A 25,253-nucleotide genomic window follows, 5' to 3' on the forward strand; every position below is an offset into this window, starting at 1 on the left:
ATGTGCTGGAAAATGAGTGATGGGTATGGTGGATTAAAAGTTGCTGTTGGTAAGAGTAACAGAATTATAGTGCTTCATGTCGGATCAGCAGATACTGGCTTTATTCACCAGGGTAAGCTGATTTTTAAGGCGTTAAAAGCTAAGAATTCTGAAGATTACCACTCTGAAATGATGTCTTCAAAAGGTGGTTTACACAACAATTATTGCTGAACATTCCTGTGTCTTCAGTTATAGTCAAGGAGAATGCGAGCATCCACTCAGTGCAAGTGAACAAAGCTCCAAATACAAACTCCAAAAAGGCAGACATTATTGCATGGCTGTCATCTAATGGACTACCTCCTAACTCATCACATACCACAGCAGAATTGCTGGTTCTTGTCAATCAACACAAGCCTGCATACAGAGTTTATGAAATAGATGAAACTGCAAAGCAGTATGGACACTGTATCATTAGATTACCCCCATACCATTGCCATTACAACCCAGTCGAGCTGGTATGGGCTCAGGTGAAAGCATATATTGCGGAGAAGAACAATACATTCAAAATTGCATATGTTGAGAGACTTACACGTGAGGCAACTGACAGCATCTCAACATCCGCAAGGGCGGCTTGCTTACGACACGGAGAAAAACTGCAAGATGAAGATTACAACAGGGAAATTGGCAGGGACACGGTTATTAAACCATTCATCATAAATCTTGCCGAGTCTGATTCATCTATGTCAGACAGCAAAGACGATGGTGTGGATTTCTTGCTGTGAAATATATAAGTACCAATTACTGCTACTTAGACTTTATTTGTGTGACTGTGCCTGCAGCAGCATAAAAAATTATTAGTAGCTCAAGTTTCATCTCTGACCTCGTAACAATGCTGTTTTCATCATATAGCATATTTCGTTCAACAAAGTACACACACTATAACACCGTAGCAGATTCCACAATGAAAGAAAATTAACTTTTAGTAACACATTAAACGATCTGTTGCTGATATCCTTATGGTCACATATTATTAAAATTTGAAAATACTTTAAATGTATTCAATCACTGAGGATGCCTAATGTAAGCAATGGAAAAATTCGTTTGATTAATGAAACAAACCGTTGTCATTCAACAGACGGAACATTTAACATTGACAGTATTTAAAGAAAGACTGAAGCTACATCATGATTACTGACAAAATAGTGTGATAGTGTGTGTATCGGCTTGAGATTGAAGCTCTTCTGTCTGTATTTGCTTTACAAATAAACTGGTATTTTGGAAGGGATCCGCCTTAAGCAAAACACAATTGACAATTGTTTCTTTTTGTGCTATCATCCGGAGATGTTTTGTTGAGGTTTCAGCATCATCGCCGGGCTTTCATTTGCTTTCTGTTATACAATAGGAAAAGTATTCGTTATTGCTTACATATATATAAATTAGAGTTTTTAAGAAAGTTTTTACGAATCTGAAAACAGCATAAAGTTTTGCATATATACCTTGTTACCAAATGCAGTGGTTTTCCTGGTTTTTTATGTTTTTCTTTACACCTGTTTTACTTTCAGAGTCTGTTGTCTTCAACCATATAGAACTTCATGTAGAAAAATTATTTATCCTGATATTCTATACGACTGGGAATGTTGTGATTGAGTTCAATATTAATTAATTCTATGTGGATTGTTGTGTGTGTGTGTGTGTGTGTGTGTGTGTGTGTGTTTTACTAAGACTGCAGTTCTTTAAAGTTCACTGTGGAACGCTGTTTATGCTAGCACGCCGTCAGCTGTCTCAGAGTGTGAACTGACGGAAGGAAATTGACAGCGTCGCAACATATCTTCCCTCTCTCTGTGTGTGCAGAACGTGCAATGAACCCACCTTCGTAGCTGCTCTCCATTCTAGTAGGCACGAAATGCCTAATTCTTCATGCATAGTCCGTTCTGAGGAAGGGATTGCAGGGCTTTTAGGAGAATGTTTAAGTACAAACACAAGCGACAATGATTTTTATCACAATGATTTTGTTGATTACAAAGATTAATTTCTAAGCAGTTTGAGTTAAATACAATGGAAACAGTCCACCCTGAAGAGTTTCAACAAATACCACAAAATGGAAAGTCAACCAATGGAAAGCCCAGGTTGTATCAATACTACTATGAAAAGGACAGATTGCTACTTACCATAAACATGACATGCTGAGTTGCAGGCAGGCATGATGAAAAGACTGTTACATATTAGCTTTTGCCCAAAGCCTTCTTCAGGAAAGAGAAGTGCGCACACACACACACACACACACACACACACACACACACAAATGACCGCTAGCTCTGACCACTACATCCAGAATGCAACAGAAATGCATTGAATGGAAGCAACAATCTGGAGCAGGTCTGGGAGTGGGGGGAGGGAGACAGAAGGGTACAAGTGGGGGAAGGGACAGAAGGGTACAAGTGTGGGAAGGGACAGAAGGGTACAAGTGGGGGAAGAGGCATCGGCAGTACCTGGCAAAGCTTGCAGGGGCTAGAGGTGGCAGGACAGGGCTGACACGTACAGCGTCAGGGGTTGTGGGGAAGGGAGAGGGGCAGGGAAACAGGGAGCAGAAAGGAGAGGAGCAGAGATGGGGTGGATGCACCAGCAAAGAGCAGTGCACAATAAGAGTGTGCAGGCGAATTAAATGCGATGAGATGACAGGACAGAGGGGGCAGAAAGTGTTGAGTACAAGGTACGAGTATGGCAGGTTAGCATAGATTGATAATGGGAGCGGAGAACGTGTTGTAAGGACAATTCCCACCTGTACAGTTCAGAAGAGGCTCCAGATGGCCTGTGTTGTGAAGCAGCCACTGAAATTAAGTATGCTATGTATAGCTGCTTCTTGTTGGACAGGGTGGTTTACTTTGCTCTTGGCCACAGTTTGGCAATGGTCCTTCATCCTTGTGGACAGCTGGTTGGTAATCATACCAATATAAAAAGACGAACAATGATTGCAGCCGAGTTGGTATATAACATGGCTGCTTCCACATGTGGCCCAGCCTCTGATGAGGTAGGATAAACCCATGATAGGACTGAAATAAAAAGTGCTGGGTGGTTGAGTTGGGCAGGTATTGCGGCCTGGTCTTCCACAGGGATATGATCCCTATGGCATGTGATTGGGGCTGGGAGTGGCATAGGGACCATCTAGGATGTTGTGGGCATTAGGTGAATAATGGAACAACACTTTTGGAGGGGTGGGATGGATCTTGGACTGGATGTCCCTTATTTCAGGGCAAAATGATAAAATAATCAAAGTGTTGATGAAGGATGTGATTCGCTGTTCCAATCAAGGTGGTAGTGGGGACAAAGAGGGCGCTCCTATGTAGCTAGTTCTGGGGCAGAGGGGGGGGGGGGGGGGTGTATGCCATAACAGACTAGGTCTAAGGTTAGTGTCTGGCTCTGTAAGCCTTTGTGAGACCTGTAACATACTATACAATGGAGCAGCTCCTGTCACTGCAGATCTGCCATCCCCAGGTGGCCAGGCTGCCGATGCAGTGTGTCAGCCCTTTCCTGCCACCTCTACTCCCTGCATGCACCGCCAGGCATCACTTATTCCTCTTCCCCCATCTGTACACTGCTATCCCTGCCCCTTCCTCACCCTGCTCCCATTCAACATGTTTCTGTTACAGTCTGGTCAGAGTGGCCAGAGGCAGCAGTCGTGTGTATGAGGTTTGCTTGCTTGAGTGAATGAGTGTGAGGTTCTGTTTTCTGAAGAAGTCTTTGGCTGAAGGCTAATATGTCACGGTGTTTTCACCATGCATGTCTGCAACCTAATGTGTAATTTTTACAGTGAATAGCAATCTATTGTTTTCATAACACAATGAAAAGTTTTAAATTGTAATGCTGAATGACAGCGCAGTTTGATTTAATGTATGCCCTAATTGTTGGTCACTTTGTTTCTGCGAAGAGACTCGAGCATTTCTCCGTGGCGCACTCGCCGCCCAAGTGGCAGCGATTTAAATAAGATTGCATTGAAAAACCCTGCATCTGCCCTAAGGAGTTCGACTGTTTATTGCCTTGAAATGATCATTCCATAGAACTATTAATGAAATAGGGGAAGTCAACCACTCACCAGAAAATTACTGATGTTTAGTACACACACACACACACACACACACACACACACACACACACAACCTCTCTCTCTCTCTCTCTCTCTCTCTCTCTCTCTCTCTCTCTCTCTCTCTACTAGCTTTCAAGCAACCATTCTTTTCTAATGTATGTAGATACTCTTCCACACACAATTACACAGTAGCCCAAACATTTTAATGCGCCTGGGCATATACTTGAACACTATTACATTTATTTGTCTCTATCCCACCATAAGTCAGCTACATGTGAGAGGCTGTCTTTCCTAATTTTTGTTTGTCTTGTCTTCTCTACCAGAATTTCCATAACTGCAGCCACACAGAACTAAAATACTCATGGTCTTTACTAACAAATGTCCAATGCAGACTTCAGTCATTGGAATTCATGCATCAAAGACAATTTGTAACATCAAATTAAATCTAATCCAACTGACATTAGAGTACAAAACATTATTCCACAGGATTCTGGGATGAAACAGGCAGGGCAGGAAGATGTACATAAAATTAAACATAATAGAAAAGCAAGAGGTAAGACATAATAAATGTGGGGTACAATCAAACAAGCAATAATGTTGGAATAAAATACCAAGAGACAACTCATTCAATAAAGAAAGCTAGAGTTATCATGAAAAGACACTAGATGTACGTGAATGTTTTCCCATATCTGTTATCCCATAGATCTCTCTTCTTCTTCAGTCTTTTGTACACTACCAAAGAAACACTCAACTCATAAATTAGAAGAAGAAATCTGTCAATATTGTTGGCAGTCTGAATGAAAGTGAAGCTGAAGCCATTGACATATTTAGTGAAGGCAAAATAAGTAGTTGATATCAGATGCATTGGCATGTCAAGGTTGCAACCAGTATTTACAAAATATTTCATTTGTTCGAAGTTAAAAATGTTTCACCAAGTGTATCAACCCTATATTACAGATCACAGAGTACATCACTGATGGAAGAGCTCTGCTGAACTGACACACAGCAAAAGTTCCTACACAACGTCTTGACATTTAGTGCTGCTAGAGGTCACTTTTGTAATCATTCAGTCGCTGATTGCAGTTATGAATACGTAATTTTATTAAAAATGTGATTACTGGTATACAATTATAAAACTATTTTGGTAGCAGGTAGAATCCAAAATATTTTCTAAAAACAGGAGGAAATATGTAACTATGTGGAAGTAAAACAGTAAGCCGAAGAAGACAACTTCTTGTTGAGATTACAACCTTATTTAAGTCATACTCCAAAATTCTGTTTTTGGAACATATCAGATACTAGAAAAATAAACACACAGTTGATGAACCCTCTGCCAGGCACTTGAAGGTGATTTGCAGAATAGAATATGCATGTAGATGTAGATTTACTAACAACATGCTTGCACAGTGGAAAACTAGTTGATGATGGGATTGCCCAGTATAGAGCCCCATATATACTGGTAGCTTATTATATAGGTCATAAAGAGGCAATCCTACACTAAGCAGTTTTAAAATCAATGTCCACAGCACACACCTGCAGAGGCAAACACATCACAGGAGGTCACTGACGCAACAACACCTGCTCAATTTACCACAATATGTAGCCCGAGGGCTACATATGATTTTGGACTCTCAACAACCATTACAAAGGGAAAACATTAAAATCTCAAAACCACAAAGATAAGATGACAGCAGTGACAAAAAAAAAAAAAAAAAAAAATCACTAAGACCTAAAAGATTTTGATAAAACAGGGATATAATCATAAGTCTGATGTGAAATTAAGCAATATGTTCTCCTTGGGTATAAGCAAGGACAAAGCTATGATGAGGGTATGAGGTCATGGCAAAATAAATAGCCCATCCATATTCCAGCATAGGACGGGTGAGACAAGATGATGATCAGATCTGACATGATGTTAAATGTCAAATATTTAACCCAAACCATTGCTCATGGTCTACTTGTGATGACACTTGAAACTAGAGAAATGATATGGTTACAACAGCATTTACTTAATATTTTTAGCAATTGTTATCTGTAAAGCATAATAAAAGGAGCTAAAGCCAAAAAATTGCAACTACAGTATATTGTGAGACATTTTAAAGATGTTGTTGTCTGTAAAATCTATCTGGTTGTTAAGGACATTATTGCTGTTTTGGTTCTGATGACCATTTATTTGTAAACTTTCAAGAATATCAAACTTCTTGTCTTTAGGTGTGTCGCGAAGAATCTTCAACTGTGGTTGATGCTGGTAATGTTGTGCTTCTTACAGTCTTGCAGACGATAACCGAATGCTGTGTCTTTATGTTTTCCAATATGTTCTCTGTGTCTGGCAAAAGAAGATGATCATGTTTGACCTATACAGAATCCTTTACATAGTCCACATTCCGGCTTATACATACCAGATTTTTTACATCTGTCATTTTCTCCAATCTTACGTCATAATTTATGATTATTCAATGTTGTTGGCTTGAAAAGCTACTGAAATATAAAATTTATAGAACTGCCATTCAAATTTGTCAGAAATATTTTCCTTTATAGGCCACTTTTATAAACCCTTTGACTGCTGGGGACGTGTAAACTCGTCATGCCTCGCCCTTCCCCTGGCACGACTGACGTGTATACGCACAGCCTTGGGTCTTCCCTACAGCACTAAGGACGAGTTTGTGTGTCCCATGCCACTGGCCTTCTCACTGCTAGGGACGAGTTTAGGTGCACTGAGTCACAGCTACATGAGCACTACAGACGTGTAAACACGCAGAGCTGTCTTTCCACCCTGCTCTTCCAGTATCTGTTCAGTGGTCTGACTGTATAGTTAAAGAGTGCATATATGTTTGTTGCTGTGTTCCCTCTTTGCCGAATTCGACTTCGATTCCTGTATTTTTGTCAGTTTTCTTGTTTTCTACGTGATAAATGTTACTTCACCGCGGTTGCACAGATAAAGAAATCCTGGATATATTCACTAAGAGCGACAGTGAGTGTGAATTATCTGACGTTTCTAACAGTGATGAGTCTTCGACAGAATCTTGAAGCTGTAGTCCTCAGCCCTTTACATCAGGAGGGGAGAACATGAATTACAGTCAGCAGTTCCTCTGAATCTGAAGTGAAACGGTTCGGAAAAGACCGCGCTTAAGTGACACATTTGACTGGAAAGAAACCGATTTCCAGCAGTTAAACCATTACTTTGATGACTCAAGTTCAGGACACACATGTCAGTTAGATACTGACCCAAGCATTCTTTCATTCTTTGTGATATTTATGTCTCAAGAACTGTTGCAATTTATTGCAGACGAAACATATCGTTTTTACATTTACACCAGAGAAAATACTACAGAATCTGTGAATTCTCAACTGTCAAAGTGGAAAGACACTGTACTTGAGGAAATGTATTGTTTTGTTGCTGTTTGCCTTCTAATGACACAAGTTAAAAAGTTAAAATTAAGTGAGTATTGGACCTAAAATTAAGTGAGTATTGGTCCAGAGATACACTTTTGAACACACCAGTTTTCAGCAAAATTATGTACTGAGACCGTTTTTGTCTACTTCTGAGAATGTTAAACTTCAGTGATAACTCTGCACGTACTGGAGGTGACAGTCTATTTAAAATTAGGACGATTGTTGACACAGTGCGAAAGAGGTTTCGTAATTGATTTCGCCCACATCACAAGCATTGTATAGATGAAAGTCTCTTGCTGTTCAAAGGACGATTATCTTTTAAGTAATTTATTCCAACCAAGCAAAGTAGATTCGGAATAAAGAAATTTGTACTGTGTGACTGCCAGAGTGGGTATATTTTAGATTTTATTGTATATACAGGCGCAGCAACAGAAATTGGGTTCCACAATTTGGGAAAAAGTGGCAACTCTTATGGGACCATATCTGGAACAGAGTCATATTCTATATGTCAATAATTGGTACTTCAGCCTCTGGCTTCACAACTGTGAAACAGCCACATGTGGTACTGTTCATAAGAATAGGCACAACATACCAAAACTGCAGAAGAAATTAAAAAGAGGCGAAACTGAGTTTAGGTCCACTGACAAGGTCCTTGCTATAAAGTGGTGCGATAGGAGAGAGGTGTACATATTGACCACAAGTCACACAACACAAATGGTTGAAACAGAGAAAACTGCCAAAAATATTGGCAAAAAAATAAAGAAACCGCAATGTATTGTAGATTACAATCCAAGTATGGGTGCAGTTGATCGTTGTGACATGTTACTGAGCTCAGTGGGATCAGTGCTTAAGACTGTGAAATGGTATAAAATATTTTTTTCACATTCTGGATTTGTGCATTCTAAATGCTCATGCTCTCCACCAGTCAGTAACAGCGCAAAAAATGGCACTCGCAGAGTTTCACCTTTCTCTCGTAAGGGAGATTGTAGAAAAATATGTTACAGAACGGAGAAAAGCTGGTAGGGGAAGGCGCTATGACGACGAGAATCCTTTGCGATTCACAGGGAGACATTTTCCAGCTGTTATTGAGAGTGAACATTCGTAGAAAAGTATGCTAATGCGCAGATGTGTGGTATGCACGAAACAGAAAGTGCACCGGGAAACTACATACCAATGCAAAATTTGCAACGTTCCATTATAAGCATTATTAATCATTGGGAACTATATCTGAGAAAATTTATTGATGCTTCTGAATGAATTACTCAAAAAAAACCTACTTTTAACTTCGCCAGTGCTGGTCCAAAGCCCAGATTGAAAAGAAGGATGGGAAATAGATGTAACAGGTATAAAACTATTCAAACGAAGCCAGACTTCTTCATATGTAGCAGTTTACTGGCAAATGAATGGACTTTGTGAGTGAGATGGCGCAATATCTGTACTTTGGCAAATGTGATTACGCCAAGTACATTGTGCCAGTATAACGAAACCCATATATTAATCTGCATACGATACATTTAAATTATTAACACGTAAGAGTTATATTCTTTTATCCATAGTAGATTACAATAGGTCTTCTTGTACAAAGCATGTTTTCCATATCAGATTTAAACGCCTTTGATCAACAGGAAACAAAATGCCAAAGTTAAAACTCTTTTCTCAGTACGATTTTTCTTGCTACTTTGCCTCTGTTGTTAGCCAATACTGAAAATTAAACTCGTTGTTCTGGGGAGGGTGGGGGGCTTAAAATTTGTTGTTTGAGTGAGACTGGCTTTGAAGCATTAATAGAAAACGGTATTTGAAAAAGAAGTACCGAATATACCCTCTTTCATCTTTTCATAAAAATCAACAGCTTTCCAACTAATTTGTAGATTATTGGAAAATAGTAGGGCAATCACAAATTTTATTCCTTATCGTTGTGCAGTAAATCTATTGCACTCTAAATTTCATTTTCATCACGTGTTCACACAACTAGATATGCTAACCCGAAGTTTACATTATTTTCAGTCCTGATTTTCATGCCCAGTTGTGCAGCTTGCTATGTTTTACAGAGCATAGTTTTTTAGCAAAATTGGAACGAAAATATCGCATTTTTGACGTTTTTACAAAATCTTCAATTTTGCGCTTAATTCATTCAGTACTGAAATGTGCTAGGGAAATGATACTTTATATTTAAGGACCTTGTGTTTTTAGGTTACTACATGCCAAGTTTCACGTTTGTCATAGCATTAGCTCAGGAGATGCAAGAAGCCAAACTTTGAAATTTTTTCACGCGCCTATTTTTTTGGCCAATTTACCTACAATTTTCTGGCTCAATATGGCTCGTAAAATTCTTTTCATTATTATTCTTAAGAGAATGCATAAAGTTGTACAAGATGGCCAAATTTAATTTCTTTACAAAAACTATTGCCCAAGATATTACAGCTCAAAATTGCCAAAAATTCACAGACTCTGCGCGCGTCGTATTCAGCCAACAAATATTCAGCACAGGGCGGGTTGGGCAGTGTGGGCTGATCCGGTACCGGCAGCGGCTCTGAGGGACAGGCACGTAGCGCAGGTCGCCAGATTATGCTGCAGGCCGGAGCACCTCCGCGCGCCAAGTAGGTGGCGTGCCTCTAGCAGTCAAAGGGTTAACTTTTATCTTATTTTGGGGAATCTTACTACTATTGTTGTTCAGTTTATTTTTCATTTTTTTTTTTATAAATAAGTCTCGACTAGTTGGCTATTATATCTGTTGTATACAGCAATCTGCTTCAAGGTACGTAATTTGGTGACCATAAAATCTTGTTCTAGTGATACGACCTATGATTTATGGAGTTAAAAAATGCATGTTTATATTGCAGTGGGTGACAGGAATCTGCCTTTATAATGGAATCTGTACATGTTGGTTCACGGAAAATGCTGAACTTACGCTTGCCATTTACTCTTTTAATAGGGTAATCTAGCACTTTCTCTTTGTCGCCTTTAATGAGGGCAATCACATCATCTGTGTGTCTCATACATATACAGTTTTATCTTCACAACTTGTATTGTTATTAAAAAAATTATTTTCTAAACTGTTAACAAAAATGTCAAACACAGTTCCTGCTAGACAATTGTCCATGACCAGACCTTCACTCTGATGATAAATTTTGTCATCGAATGAAAACTAATTATAGGACAGTGAAAGTTCCAATAGTTCAATCAGTTCCTTAACTTCAGCCTGGCTCAATTTTTGGTGTGTTAATAAATTTTTGTTAATAATTTCTAGGCATTCCTTAAGAGGAATACTGTTATACACATTCTTAATGTCGAATGATACCTATGTGGAGTCATTAGGAATGTCAATGTTTTGTAAAAATAATGCAAGTTCCACATTGGTTTTTATATTGAGTGAATTTTCGAAAACATAAATTTCTTTTAATTTCTGACATAAAAATTTCTTCAGTTTGTAGTTAGGCACAAATCTCTCATCAACGGTCAGTCTAACGCTCTTTCACATTTAAGCACCTCGACCTGGGAACATAAGGCAGGAAGAGCAAAGTTCATCACCTTCAAACCATGTTTTCCCTTACCATCCAGAATTAAGTTGCAGTCATCTATTTCCTTTTTATAATTGAATTTATTGGTTGAATTTTTAGCAATGCTAGCAATATTATTTGCAGTAAAGAATTTTTTCAGTTTTTAAAATGTAATCTTGATCGTGTATTAGCAGCGCTTTTGTCTGCCCTGATCGCAATAGCTTGATTATCGTGCAATTCTTTGTTAATAGAATTCGAGATAATTCTTTCATTAAAAGTTTGTGATAATACATTAAGTTCATTACTTATATCATCAGCTGAATTAACTGCCACTGTTACGATCTTTCTTTAGTTCATAACAGAGGAATGCAACACAATTGTGGTATTAGTTATTATTTCTTCCACATCTTGCACTTAACATTTATTTAATATACTATAGTGCAAGCTCTTTTCTAGTAATTTTTCTTCTGCACCAGTGAAACTAAATAATACAAAGATTTTTAATTTGATTGGCAAAAATGGGTACACCATCTGGGGTAAATGCATTAGTTCTATAGGCATATGACACCAACTGTTTCAAGATTATACTGTGTCTACTCTTAATGTGATCTGGCAATATTTTTAATTCACTTTGGAAAAAATTTAACGCATCCTCAAATTGTGTTTTGGTAAGCATATTTTTAAAAATATCTTCTACCTTAACTACCTTAGTCTGATGCAAGTGAATCGTTTTATAGAAATCTCTCGCCTACATTTTCACCCGCATAATCTGAGACTTAATTATAATGTTACTTACAATTTTAGAAGAGCTCTTTATATAAATTATCTGTTGAAGAGGATAGAAAGGCTAAATTTTGTAATTTTCTTCTTGTATACATGACATCTCACACTACCTCAGAGCTAAATGTCATCTTGTTTCAGCTGTCTTCAGCAGGATCATGTATGGGCTATTTATTTTTCTATGACCTCTATGTAGCTGCACTGTAGATTTGTCTTTGTTTATACCCATGGGCAAAACACTGCTTAATTACACCTCAAACTTACAATTTCATCCCTATCTTATCAAAATCTTTTAGTGTCTTAAAGAATCTTCTTTGTCATCATTGTCATATTACCATTGTGGTTTTGAGATTTTAATGTTTTCCCTTTATAATGGTTGTTGAGATTCCAAAATCATATGTAGACCTTGGGCTATGTATCGTGGCATACTGAGCAGGTGATATTGTGTCAATGATCTCCTGTGATGTGTTTGCCTCTGCAGGTGTGTGCTGTGGACATTGACCTTAAAACTGCTTAATGCAGGAATGCCTCTTTATCACCTGTATAATAAGCTACCAGTACATATGGGGTTCTATGCTGTGCAACTTAATTATCAGTTAGGTTTCCACTGTGCAAGCATATTGTCAATAAATGTTACTATGTGATTATTTTTCTTGTATCAGACATGTTGCAAAGACAGAATTTTGGATTAAAACTTAGGTTGTAGTCTTAACAAGTTGTCTTCTACAGCTTACTGTTTTACTTCCACATGGTTACATACTTCATTCTATTTTTAGAAAATATTTTAGCTCCTATCTGCTAACAAAATAATTTTATGATTGTATACCAGTTATCAAACAATGGAAAATCGAGGACGGAATGTAACAATATTATAAAAAGGATAGTTGCTTGTCACCATATAGCAGAGATGCTGAGTCTCAGAAAGGCACAACATAAAGCCTGAAGTTCTGATAGTTTTTGTTGTGCCAGTCTGCAACTCAACATACACTAGTTATCACATTTTTATTAAAATTACATATTTAGATTTTCAACTGATGATGGACTGAACACACAGGTGACCTGTAGCGGCAGTAAATGTCAACATGTTCTCTAGTACTGTATTTACTCGAATCTAAGCCGCACTCGAATCTAAGCCGCACCTGAAAAATGAGACTCGAAATAAAGGAAAAAAAAATTCCCGAATCTAAGCCGCACCTGAAATTTGCGACTCGAAATTCAAGGGGAGAGAAAAGTTTTAGGCCGCACCTCCAAATCGAAACAAAGTTGGTCCATTGTAATATGAGAGACAATTTACGTCGAATGAATGACGATACAGCGACAGTAGTTTGGTTTGAGTCGTAAGCTTAGCAGTTAAGCTTTACCAGGTAGCCATTGCTATGCGTCAGGCGCTCCATCCGTATTTATGCGAGTACCATTCCTTTTTCACGTGCTCTGTCTGGTTTGAATCGATTGCTTATTTTGCTTTGATCTGATAAGTGCCGTTTTCTTTGTTATAGGTGTTCACGTCATCCTAAGCTGAAAATGCATTACTGTACTGTCATGCATTGTTTGTCGCATTCTGACAGTGCGTGTTTACGGCCTGTCGCCACTCGCGGCACGGCTTGCTTTTGTGTGCGCTACAGCCGCTTACAATTTAAAAAAAAAGACAGAGGGGAATCGTCTCATTAGCGAAACAATGGCAAGAGACTGCTATTTGTTGTTACTTACACTTTCTTTGATAATGATCAACAAGAACCAAATAATAGACTGCGTATTTCAGAACATGTTCTGAACGAGAGTTCGGCGAAAATTTTTCTCCGTTTGAAAATCTTTGCTGCCGCTTCTGTAGTACATCAAATTTTGCACAGAAATTAGAGTCATCTTAGATTTAAAAATCTAGTCAGTTGCCATACTTCATTTCTGACTGTATCACATTAGGTATAAGAATAATACAAATATAAACATGACACGATATGTATATTCTTCCGCGTTTGCTGTTGTCTCACTCTAGTTTCGTAGTTTATTAGGCAGGATTTAAATGAGATAGCAGCAAACGCGAAAGAATACATGGCAAAATGTTTATATTCGATTATTCTTATGGTGAAGAGAATACTGCATGTGATTCACATTTCATCAGGTTCCTATTAGCAACCAACTCTTCTCACTGGTAGGAAAAAATTCAGAACGTAGAGTTGGCCATATTGACAAACATCCTAAACAGTCTTGCCACATTGAAATTCTGTTACATTCGAAGATGAACAATACGGAATTTGTATTTACTTCGTTGGATAATGTATGAAAATGCAGTGGTCGAAACTCGGGGCAGAGAAAAAAAAAAAAAAGCTCGTCTTCCACCTTTCTTCCTTCCTTTTTTTTTTTACTGACGCAGAGGTTTTGGCAAAAGTATTTATCTTTGTGCCTACAAAGCATACCTGTGTAGCACTACATATATTCGACAGCAGAAGTTATAGTTGTAGCGGCACCTACCAACATTTTTCAGAACTTCCGCTTGCTTTGCACTCGATTCTAAGCCGCAGGCGGTTTTTTGGATTACAAAAATCGGAAAAAAAGTGCGGCTTAGATTCGAGTAAATACGGTAACTTTTGCTGTGTGTCCGTTCAGTGGCACTTTTGCATCAGTAATGTACACTGTCATGTGTAATACAGGATGGATGCGCTTGGTGCAACATTTTGTAAATACTGGTTTTAACTTTGAGCATACTGTATATACTGGTTTTAACTTTCATATGCCAATACATCTTATGTCAACTGTCCAGCTAATTAAGATATAGAACAAATTTATAGCTCAAATTGGCCACATGTATTAACCTTCCCTGGCATACGTGCAATAATAATAATTCAATCTATGCATTATATTAATAACATGTATGCTAGTTTTCGTAATGTAATACATTTTACATCTGATGAATACTATTCACAGATCAGTGGGTGGTATTGCTGCTTACCGAAACCAGTCATCATAAATAAAAGTTTTACAAATGCGATCTTGGCTGAGAAACCATCTTTCTTCATATTTCATTTTGGCAATCACAATTGCATTAAGTTTAGAACATTAGGTAGCCAGTGTCAGTTAATACTTGGATATGTTTATAATATAGCTGTAAGATACTCACTCTTCTGTTGGCTCGGTGGAGGCATGTGGTAGTTTTGTGTTGGCAACAGACTTGTTGATAGTTGGTGAGACAACCTTCTCCCCCTCTGATTTTAGCTGATCCACAAACGATTCCACATCCCTTGATTTACTGCCCAATTTCATTGCCTTTGCTGGAACTGTTGGCTTTCTGTTGAAAGTAGAGTTAAAGGTGATAAATTAAACCCGAGACACGTCACTATTAGATACCATATAAATAGCCTCATATGTGAAACACAGACTAACAATAGGTTACAAAAACTTTAGAAATGTAGGCTGACAAACAGAACTGCATTCAATGAACACTAAATTGCAAACAAAACATCTGCTAAACATCCTAGACTTTTATACTATAACAACACATGTCAGATGCAGGTTTTATTTTCGTACGCTATTGCTGTAGAAGCAGTGAAATCTAAAGCTGCTCTGGAGGCAGTGGGTATAAGGAAAATATGAAGAAATGGAATCTGGTTCCACATTTTATGGAAACCTGGGATCACTGCTGAAGCAAAAATATAAGAGGGGAGATGCTCAACATATTAAAATTTAGAAGAGTGTTTGTTATTTGATAACTTCTCATTGCATCTATTTCTTTTATAAACTTATTGAGTACTTTTCAGTTACTTTCTGCAAATTAAACCCTTGCCAAAATTTACAATGTGATGCACATCACTTACAATATGACACTCTCCCAGACCTATGATCAAACTTATAATATGGGCATATCAATTGCGTTATTATAGCCTCCACAGATTTTTAGAAATAAAAAAAATCTAAGTGATCTGTTCATTGATTTTACAGGTCTTGAACTTCCAAGGATTTTCTGGCACAAATTTGTTGCCCAGATCTGACTGTGCACATTATTGTATGCTTCATACACAGCTGTTCTTAGAGATGTATAAGTTGATATTAAGTTGTAGCCTCTGGGGTTCCTTGGTTTGACTGACTAATGGTATGCTTCCGGGTGTTCTGCTACACTGTTGTTTCCATTTTATGCACGATAAGTTTTCTCTATCCGTTTCTCTGAAGTTCATTTTGTGGCAAGATTATAGTAGCTTCTGCCACTGCAACATTCCCAGTATGGTAACATTAAACTGCTTTATTACTTTACTTATTATGTATTTAGCTAGATTATAGTTTATAACGTAACCCAGCTTCTGTCACAATTGTTGTGCCTCTATTGGAATTGACACTGACAACATTTCATCTGAGAAGCCAGCCCATCTACCACTTACCTCAAACACAAGGTGAGTACAAATAACTTAGGAGTAAAGAAGAGTACTCATCAAATAGCAGTAGCGTTGAGTCATTGAAAGACGCACACAAAAGAATAAAGACTTTGGTAGCCTTTGGATGAAATCCTTTGATGAGGTAGCGTACAAATACATCCAAAAATTCTGTCCGAAATTTTTGTATCATATTCTCGAAGTGAATACAGCACTAATATCTGGCACAACAAAGGATGTATTTCAATGGAATGGACCAATGTGCTCCTGAGCTTACCATACAAAGCTATGCAGTTTTAGTAAAACGATCTTAGAGAAAATGTAGGCATTTTAAGCACTAGAAATGTCAAAAGTAATTTTCAAAAGTTTCACTAGCTGGGTTATTTACTGATCTCTGCACACTGCATTTACAATAGCAGTCAACTTGACAGAGCTGTGTGAGAAGCAACTAATGTGCAATGAGCTAGGAAGAGCAAGTTACATTTAGCAGCATGGTCCATACAGAGCAAGCAAAGACTCAATTATCTGATATCACAAAGCATATTCATTTTCCACTGCGAGCTATGGCTGACTGTAAACTAATTACATCTGCAAGAATCAGTAGAAAATTTAGAAAGAGCCATTTCTGTGCATCACTGAACAAACGAGGATACCAATCCATATAGGTAAAAAAAAAGCCAAATAGCATCATTTTAAAGGTCATGAAGAAACAGCCCCATTGCTGCATTAGTTATTAGAAAATATAAACTCTGCTGATTAAAAAATACAATAATTTGAATGTTAGTTCTATTCGTAAATGCAACATGAGAAAATCACACTGTAAGTGTTATATTACAGCAACTAAGAAATGCTATTGTTTGGTACAGCTACAAGCACAGTATTGGTCAAATGCTGCACTAAAAGTGTGGAAATCACCAGAACGACATAATTAATTGATTTATGTTTAAATAATTGAATTGCATGAACACAACACCATATGACAGAACTAAGTAATACACATAAATACATCATATAAGCACACACATTTTCTAGATTTTGTTTGTATACTAATTACTATTAAGGAACTTAGTAATTAAGTTTTTGCATAATTTGTGCCAAGTACAGTATACATTCATAAATACCAAATGAAAAACAATGTAAAATCAGTTCCGAATTCTGAATCAAACCTAGGATAAACATTTGTTTTTCTACTCTACATCTAAATATATACTCTACTAGCCACCAAGTGGTGTGTGGTGGAGGGCACAATTCGCACGAAAGTCATATTTCCCCCCCTCTGTTCCACTTGCAGATCGCGCGAGGGAAAAATGACTGTCTGAACGCCTCAGTACGAGCTCTTATTTCCCTTATCTTTGAATGATGATCATTACACGATTTGAAAGTTGGTGGTAATAATATATGCTTTACATCCTTGGTGAAGATTGGATTTTGGAATTTAGTGTGCAACCCCTTCTGCTTAGCGCGTCGTCTATCTGCAAGTGTGTCCCACTTCAAGCTTTCTATGAGATTTGTAACGCTCTCGCAATCGCTAAATGTACCAGTCACGAATCTTGCTGCTCTTCTTTGGACTTTCTGAATCTCTTGAATCCCACCCAACTGGTAAGGGTCCCAAACAGACGACCAATACTCTAAGACTGGATGAACTAACGTATTGTAAGCTATTTCCTTCGTTGAAGGACTGCATCACTTCAGGATTCTACCAATAAACCGCAATCTAGAGTTCGCCTTACTAGTTACTTGTGTAATCTGATCATTCCATTTGAGATCATTTCGAATAGTCACACCCAGATACTTGTCTGATGTTACCGCTTCCAAAGACTGATCATTTATTTTGTACTCATACACTAATGGGGATTTTCGCCTTGTTATACGCAGTAGGTTACACTTACTAATATTAAGAGATAACTGCCAGTCATTACACCACACATTTATTTTTTGCAAATCTTCATTGATTTGTTCACAACTTTCGTGTGATACTACTTTCCTGTAGACTACAGCATCATCGGCAAACAGTCTAAGGCCGCTGTCAATACCATCAACCAGATCGTTTATGTAAATCATATAAAGCAGAGGACCTATTACACTGCCCTGGAGCACACCTGAAGTTACTCTTGTTTCTGTTGAAGTTACCCCGTTCAGGACAACATACTGCTCCCTGTCTGTCAGAAAACTTTCTATCCAACCGCATATGCCATTGGATAGACAGTAAGCACGCACTTTTTGTAGCAAGCGACAGTGCGGAACTGAGTCGAACGCCTTTTGAAAGTCGAGAAATATGGCATCAACCTGGGAGCCAGTATCTAGAACCTGTTGTATATCATGCACAAAGAGGGCCAGCTGTGTCTCGCATGACCACTGTTTCCTAAAACCATGCTGGTTTCTGCAGATGAGCTTCTCAGAGTCTAGAAAGGTCATTATGTCTGAACACAAAATATGTTCCATGATTCTACAACAAATTGATGTCAGTGAAATTGGCTGGTAATTATGTGCATCCAATTTTCTACCCTTTTTATAGATTGCTATGACCTGGGCCTTCTTCCAGTCCCGTGGAACTTTCTGCCATTCCAATGATCTCTGATAGATGACGGATAAGAATGGTGCTATATTTGTAGCATAGTCAACATTAAATCTTACGGGGATACCATCTGGGCCACATGCCTTTCTGGCATCTAAGGATCTTAACTGTTTTTAGAATGTTAAAAAGTTGCATGAAACCAACAGTTTATACATGTCGGTAATTTTATGAATTAATGTTCATAACTGTACCTTTTAGTGAAATTGACAGTGCAAAATATGTTAAATTGGAAGAGAGCAGCCTGGAAGTACATAGGAACATAGCTTTTCAGTAGTTTTTCTGTGGCTCTGTAGATGGAGATTCTGCCACACAGGTTGTTAAGACTCTTATGATTTTCAATTTCAGGTTTATAACAATCATGGAAATTCCTGGTGAAGCAATTTCAATTTTAACACACTTGAAACATTTAGAAAGTGGAGTGTATGGTTTCAACACAACCAAGGTTGTATAAGAGAATCAAATTAGGACTTTTAATATTTTCAGGATCATCTTGGGGAAGATGATCATTTAAAGAGCTGCTGGATTTCAAAATTTCACCACAATCATCTGTAGGAATAAGTTGATTTGTGCTCATAGATTTGATTTATGGTGCCTTAAACACGATTTGGGGAAATACTGATTCACACAATTCCAAGTTTTAGTTAGTTTTACTTAATGCTAGTTCCTACTGTTTTTCTTGTCACTACTTAAGAACTATGATAAACATGTAGTTGTGGTCTTCAGCCCTGAGACTGGTTTGATGCAGCTCTCCATGCTACTCTATCCTGTGCAAGCTTCTTCATCTTCCAGTACCTACTGCAACCTACATCCTTCTGAATCTGTTTAGTGTACTCATCTCTTGATCTCCCTCTACGATTTTTACTCTCCATGCTGCCCTCCAATACTAAATTGGTGATCCCTTGATGCCTCAGAATATGCCCTACTAAACGATCTCTTCTTCTAGTCAAGTTGTGCCACTAATTTCTCTTCTCTCCAATTCTAATCAATACCTCCTCATTAGTTATGTGATCTACCCATCTAATCTTCAGCATTCTTCTGTAGCACCACATTTCGAAAGCTTCTATTCTCTTCTTGACTAAACTATTTATCCTCCATGTTTCACTTCCATACATGGCTACACTCCATGCAAATACTTTCAGAAACAACTTCCTGACACTTTAATCTATACTCAATGTTAATAAATTTCTCTTCTTCAGAAATGCTTTCCTTGCCATGACCAGTCTACATTTTGTATCCTCTCTACTTCGACCATCATCAGTTATTTTGCTCCCCAAATAGCAAAACTCGTTTACTACTTTAAGTGTCTCATTTCCTAATCTAATTTAATTCGACTATATTCCATTATTCTCATTTTGCTTTTGTCGATGTTAATCTTATATTCTCCTTTCAAGACACTGTCCATTCCGTTCAGCTGCTCTTCTTCCAGGTCCTTTGCTGTCTCTGACAGAATTACAATGTCATCAGTGAACCTCAAAGTTTTTATTTCTTCTCCGTGGATTTTAATTCCAACTCTGAATTTTTCTTTTGTTTCCTTTACTGCTTGCTCAACATACAGATTGAATAACATCGGGGATAGGTTACAACCCTGTCTCAGTCCCTACCCAACCACTGCTTCCCTTTCATTCCCCTCTTTTTTTTTTTTTTACTCTTAATAACTGCCATCTGGTTTCTGTACAAATTGTAAATAGCCTTTTGCTCCCTGTATTTTACCCCTGCTGCCTTCAGAATTTGAAAGAGAGTATTCCAGTCAACATCGTCAAAAGCTTTCTCTAAGTCTACAAATGCTAGAAATGTAGGTTTGCCTTTCCTTAATATATTTTCTAAGGCAAGTTGTAGGGTGAGTATTGCCTCACATGTTCCAACATTTTTACGGAATCCAAACTGATCTTCCCCGAGGTCAGCTTCTACCAGTTTTTCCATTCGTCTGTAAAGAATTTGTGTCAGTATTTTGCAGCCATGGCTTATTAAACTGACAGTTCGGTAATTTTCACATCTGTCAACACCTGCTTTCTTTGGGATTGGAATTATTATATTCTTCTTGAAGCCTGAGGGTATTTCGCCTGTCTCGTACGTCTTGCTCACCAGATGGTAGAGTTTTGTTAGGCCTGGCTCTCCCAAGGCTGTCAGTAGTTCTAATGGAATGTTGTCTACTCCCGGGGTCTTGTTTCAACTTAGGTCTTTCAGAGCTCTATCAAACTCTTCACACAATATCATATCTCCCATTTCATCTTCATCTACATTCTCTTCCATTTCTATAAGATTGTCCTCAAGAACATCGCCCTTGTATAGACCCTCTATATACTCCTTCCACCTTTCTGCTTTCCCTTCTTTGCTTAGAACTGGGTTTCCATTTGAGCTCTTGATATTCATACAAGTGGTTCTCTTTTCTCCAAAGGTATCTTTTAATTTTCCTGTAGGCCGTATCTATCTTACCCCTAGTGAGATATGTCTTTACATCCTTACATTTGTCCTCTAGCCATCCCTGCTTAGCCATTTTGCACTTCCTGTCAATCTCATTTTTGAGACGTTTGAATTCCTTTTTGCCTGCTTCATTTACTGCACTTTTATATTTTCTCCTTTCAGCAATTAAATTCAATATATCTTCTGTTACTTAAGGATTTCTATTAGCCCTCGTCTTTTTACCTACTTGATCCTCTGCTACCTTCACTATTTCGTCTCTCAGAGCTACCCATTCTTCTGCTATTGTATTTCTTTCCCCCATTCTTGTCAATCGTTTCCTAATGTTCTCCCTGGAGCTCTCTAGAACCTCTGGTTCTTTCAGTTTATCCAGGTCCCATATCTCCTCAAATTCCCACCTTTTTGCAGTTCCTTCAGTTTTAATCTACATTTCATAACCAATAGATTGTGGTCAGAGTCCACATCTGCCCCTGGAAAAGTCTTACAATTTAAAACCTGGTTCCTGAATCTCTGTCTTATCATTATATAATCTATCTGATACCTTCTAGTATCTCCAGGCTTCTTCCATTGTATACAACCTTCTTTCATGATTCTTGAACCAAGTGTTAGCTATGATTAAGTTATGTTCTGTGCAAAATTCTACCAGGCGGCCTCCTCTTTCATTTCTTCCCCCCAATCCATATCCTCCTACTACATTTCCTTCTCTCCCTTTCACTACTATCGAATTCCAGTCACCCATGACTATTAAATTTTCACCTCCCTTCACTACCTGAATAATTTGTTTTATCTCATCATATATTTCATCAATTTCTTCGTCATCTGCAGAGCTAGTTGGCATATAAACTTGTACTACTGTAGTAGGCGTGAAGTTCGTGTCTATCTTGGCCACAATAATGCATCACTATGCTGTTTGTAGTAGCTTACCCGCATTCTTATTTTCGTATTCATTATTAAACCTACTCCTGCATTACCCTTTACACCAGTTACACCAGTTTTCTTTCTCCTGATAACAACGTCCTCCTGAGTAGTCCCCTCCCGGAGATCCGAATGGAGGACTATTTTACCTCCGGAATATTTTACCCAAGAAGACGCCATCATCATTTAACCATACAGTAAAGCTGCACGCCCTCGGGAAAAATTACAGCTGTAGTTTCCCCTTGCTTTCAGCCATCCGCAGTACCAGCACAGCAAGGCCATTTTGGTTAGTGTTACAAGGCCAGATCAGTCAATCATCCAGACTGTTGACCCTGCAACTACTGAAAAGGCTGCTGCCCCTCCTCAGGAACAACATGTTTGTCTGGCCCCTCAACAGATACCCCTTGTTGTGGTTGCATCTACGGTACGGCTATCTGTATCGCTGAGGCATGCAGGCCTCCCTACCAATGGCAAGGTCCATGCTTCATGGGGGAGGGGGGGTTGATAAACATAGGTGAACTACATTGCAATATGGATTATAATCAAACTGTATGCTGGCCATGTTCTTTAGCTGGTTCGTCCATTTTCTGGCCTACTAGTCAAAGCACAATTTAGTTATTTCAATTTTTAATTACTTTTTGGAACATAATGTAAGAATGTATAGTCTCCGCTGGACAACCATGAGCTGATGTAGGTCACATACTGTATCTTCTGCAGGACCATTGCTACATGTTTTCTTGCCATAGACAAGAACTGAAAAATGATGCCCCCTCGTTTTTACTACCATTGGTCTCCACAATATCCCCCCCACCTCTGCCACCATGCAACAGCACAACAATCCAAATCTATTAGCCTTTTAATCTTTAAACTTACATGACCAGAGGTCTTCATTTTCTGGGACAGTCCTGAATTTTCATGTTTTGTTCTCCATTCCTTTAAAATCGACAAAACTGACTGAGGACAATAAACGTCGTCAGTTGCTTGTTTTTTGTCCTCAATTTGTGAAAGTTCCCAAAATAATTGAAACAGGAGGAATGTGCTGAACATTTTCAACTAGAAATCAACCGAATACATTTATCTTATTTAATCACTCAGTAGCGACTGCTTCAGTTTTGAGGTAGGTAGAGGCAATTGTTTACTTTCATCAAAGTAAGTAAATCCTTACTGCTAAATGCTCTGCATGCTTCTGAAAACAATTTGGTGTTTTAATTTTTCCTTTCTTCCATTTTTTTCCTTCGTATTTGCTCAATTTTTTGCTGTTTGATATGAAATTAATTTTTTGCCCCTAAAATTTGCTACCTAGTCTTGCATACTGATAGAAACAACCCTGATCTTCTGTTAGTGACAGAATTGTTTGTCAATATAAGAAGTGTATCATATTTCAACAGCGCAATTTGCAAACAGTCAACTCAAAACTATGAGCTACAAAATAAAAACAAGTCACATACTACACACAAACACATCAACAGGAAGCTCACTATCTACCTGTATATTAATATGATGCTGGCCTGAACTTCCTGTTGATGTGTTTAAGTTAAGTGTGTGATTTGTTTGTACCCTGTACAATGAGATTATTCACTGCACATGAGAATATTACATTAGAATGCCTTCAACAAGCCAGGCATGCATATTTTGAGTGATCACCAAAAGCAGCAACACAACGCTTGACCATGTTCTCCCAATAATTTCAAGAAAGGACATCACTGTATTTTCATTAGTTGTAACCGATTCTCAAGTAGTGTATTAATACAAGACCCACCATATTTTTTGGGTCCAAACAAGGACATATCTTTGAAATTACTTAAAAGTCTTACCAGCTTACTGAAACATTAAACATCAAACATTAAACATTACCCCCCGGAAATGGTTAATGTACCATGTGAGCAGAGCAACCAATTCCTCAAATAGGTCTGTCTAAATCACTCCAAACTACTCTGAAAACATTTTCATTCCCCTTTCTCTTCACACTACCTAAATTGCTGTTGAGTTCTCAACACTATAACAATCCAACTTTTCTTCAAGTTTACGTTTTTCCACACACTGCAAAAGATAGTGTGTCAAAATTTGAGCAGTTTCACTTGCACTTCATCGAAACTTAGAAAGTGTAACTTGAATTCCCTCCCCAAGATTGAAATATTAAGTTTTACTTAACTTCTATCTGAGCTATCCATCGTTATTGTTGCACAATGTTTGCCAAAGAATGCAACATTTGAGTTCAAACAGCTAAAAATTTTGAGTCATACAACTTTTTACCAGTTTAGATGTGCGGTTTTGAAACTAAGTTCATATCTAGCAGTATGGAATGAAGCTGTAGCATCTTTAGCAGCACACTTCAAATCACAGTCACACCTTTGTCTTAAAATTCTCTTGTACATATTGTGCAATACACATGTTCACAGCTAACTTTTTTTTTGTAATTTTAGCCTTACATGTTGTATGCCACTTTTTGAACATTCTCTCACAACCATTTCTCTGTCAATTGACCTCAGAGCAAGCGCTGACACCGAAGGGGAGACGTGCCTAATGGTTCCGCCACAACTTTTCACTTATTGCTAGTTGTTTGGGGATACAACAGGGGCAATGTGTTTGTTGTTTTCATGTGTGAAGTTAGACAATAGTTCATTAGGACTTATTAGTTGATAAATTATTTATGCTATGCTAATTCAAATAGACCATTCAGTTTAAATGAAACCCTTTCTTTTAAGAGAAAATTGGTAACTGACTACCGACATATCGATGGTAGGCAATGAAAACCTCATAGCTCCTTCTGCCTGTGAAAACTCTTAATTCCAGTTGCCAGTAACTCCACAATCAAAGAAAGTTTTGGAAGTGTGTGGATTTTTCTAATCTGTCAATAACTACGCTTCTACTGCACAGTTACACATGTAGCAATTTTCTGTATCACTTTACATTATTTTTTAAGAAACCGTTTTTGCTTCACCTACAAAATTTAACTAAATGGAGTTACAAGGTTTTCAATGCCTACCATTGATGTGCCATGTGCCAATCACCCAATGTGGCGTCAACTGAATAGACTTCAACTCGGCAGCCAAACTTCCCCAGGTGGTGACACCCAGCCGTCATTGCCATATGACATTAGTGCTACATTTGACATTTGTATCATTATAAATTAACACATAGTTAATTATTTCACCAATTATCCTTAAGCTTGTTTATCATGGAAAATAGGCCTGGGTGTTTGTGCCTGCCAACCATTCTGTCTATATCTCTGCGTATACACCTGTCATAAAACCTATGTA

At 38.0% G+C, this 25,253-nt stretch overlaps 1 protein-coding gene across 1 annotated transcript in view; it reads right to left on the reverse strand.

The window, feature by feature from the left end:
• LOC126458080 (coatomer subunit delta) overlaps window positions 1–25,253 on the reverse strand; it is a 111,062-nt gene that overhangs the window by 49,547 nt on the left and 36,262 nt on the right. Inside the window, exon 6 of the mRNA XM_050094895.1 lies at window positions 14,843–15,010. Coding sequence (XP_049950852.1) covers window positions 14,843–15,010 — 168 coding nt within the window. The remainder of the gene's footprint in view (window positions 1–14,842; window positions 15,011–25,253) is intronic.

This window comes from Schistocerca serialis, chromosome 2 (assembly GCF_023864345.2).
Source record: "Schistocerca serialis cubense isolate TAMUIC-IGC-003099 chromosome 2, iqSchSeri2.2, whole genome shotgun sequence".
NCBI lineage: Eukaryota > Metazoa > Arthropoda > Insecta > Orthoptera > Acrididae > Schistocerca > Schistocerca serialis.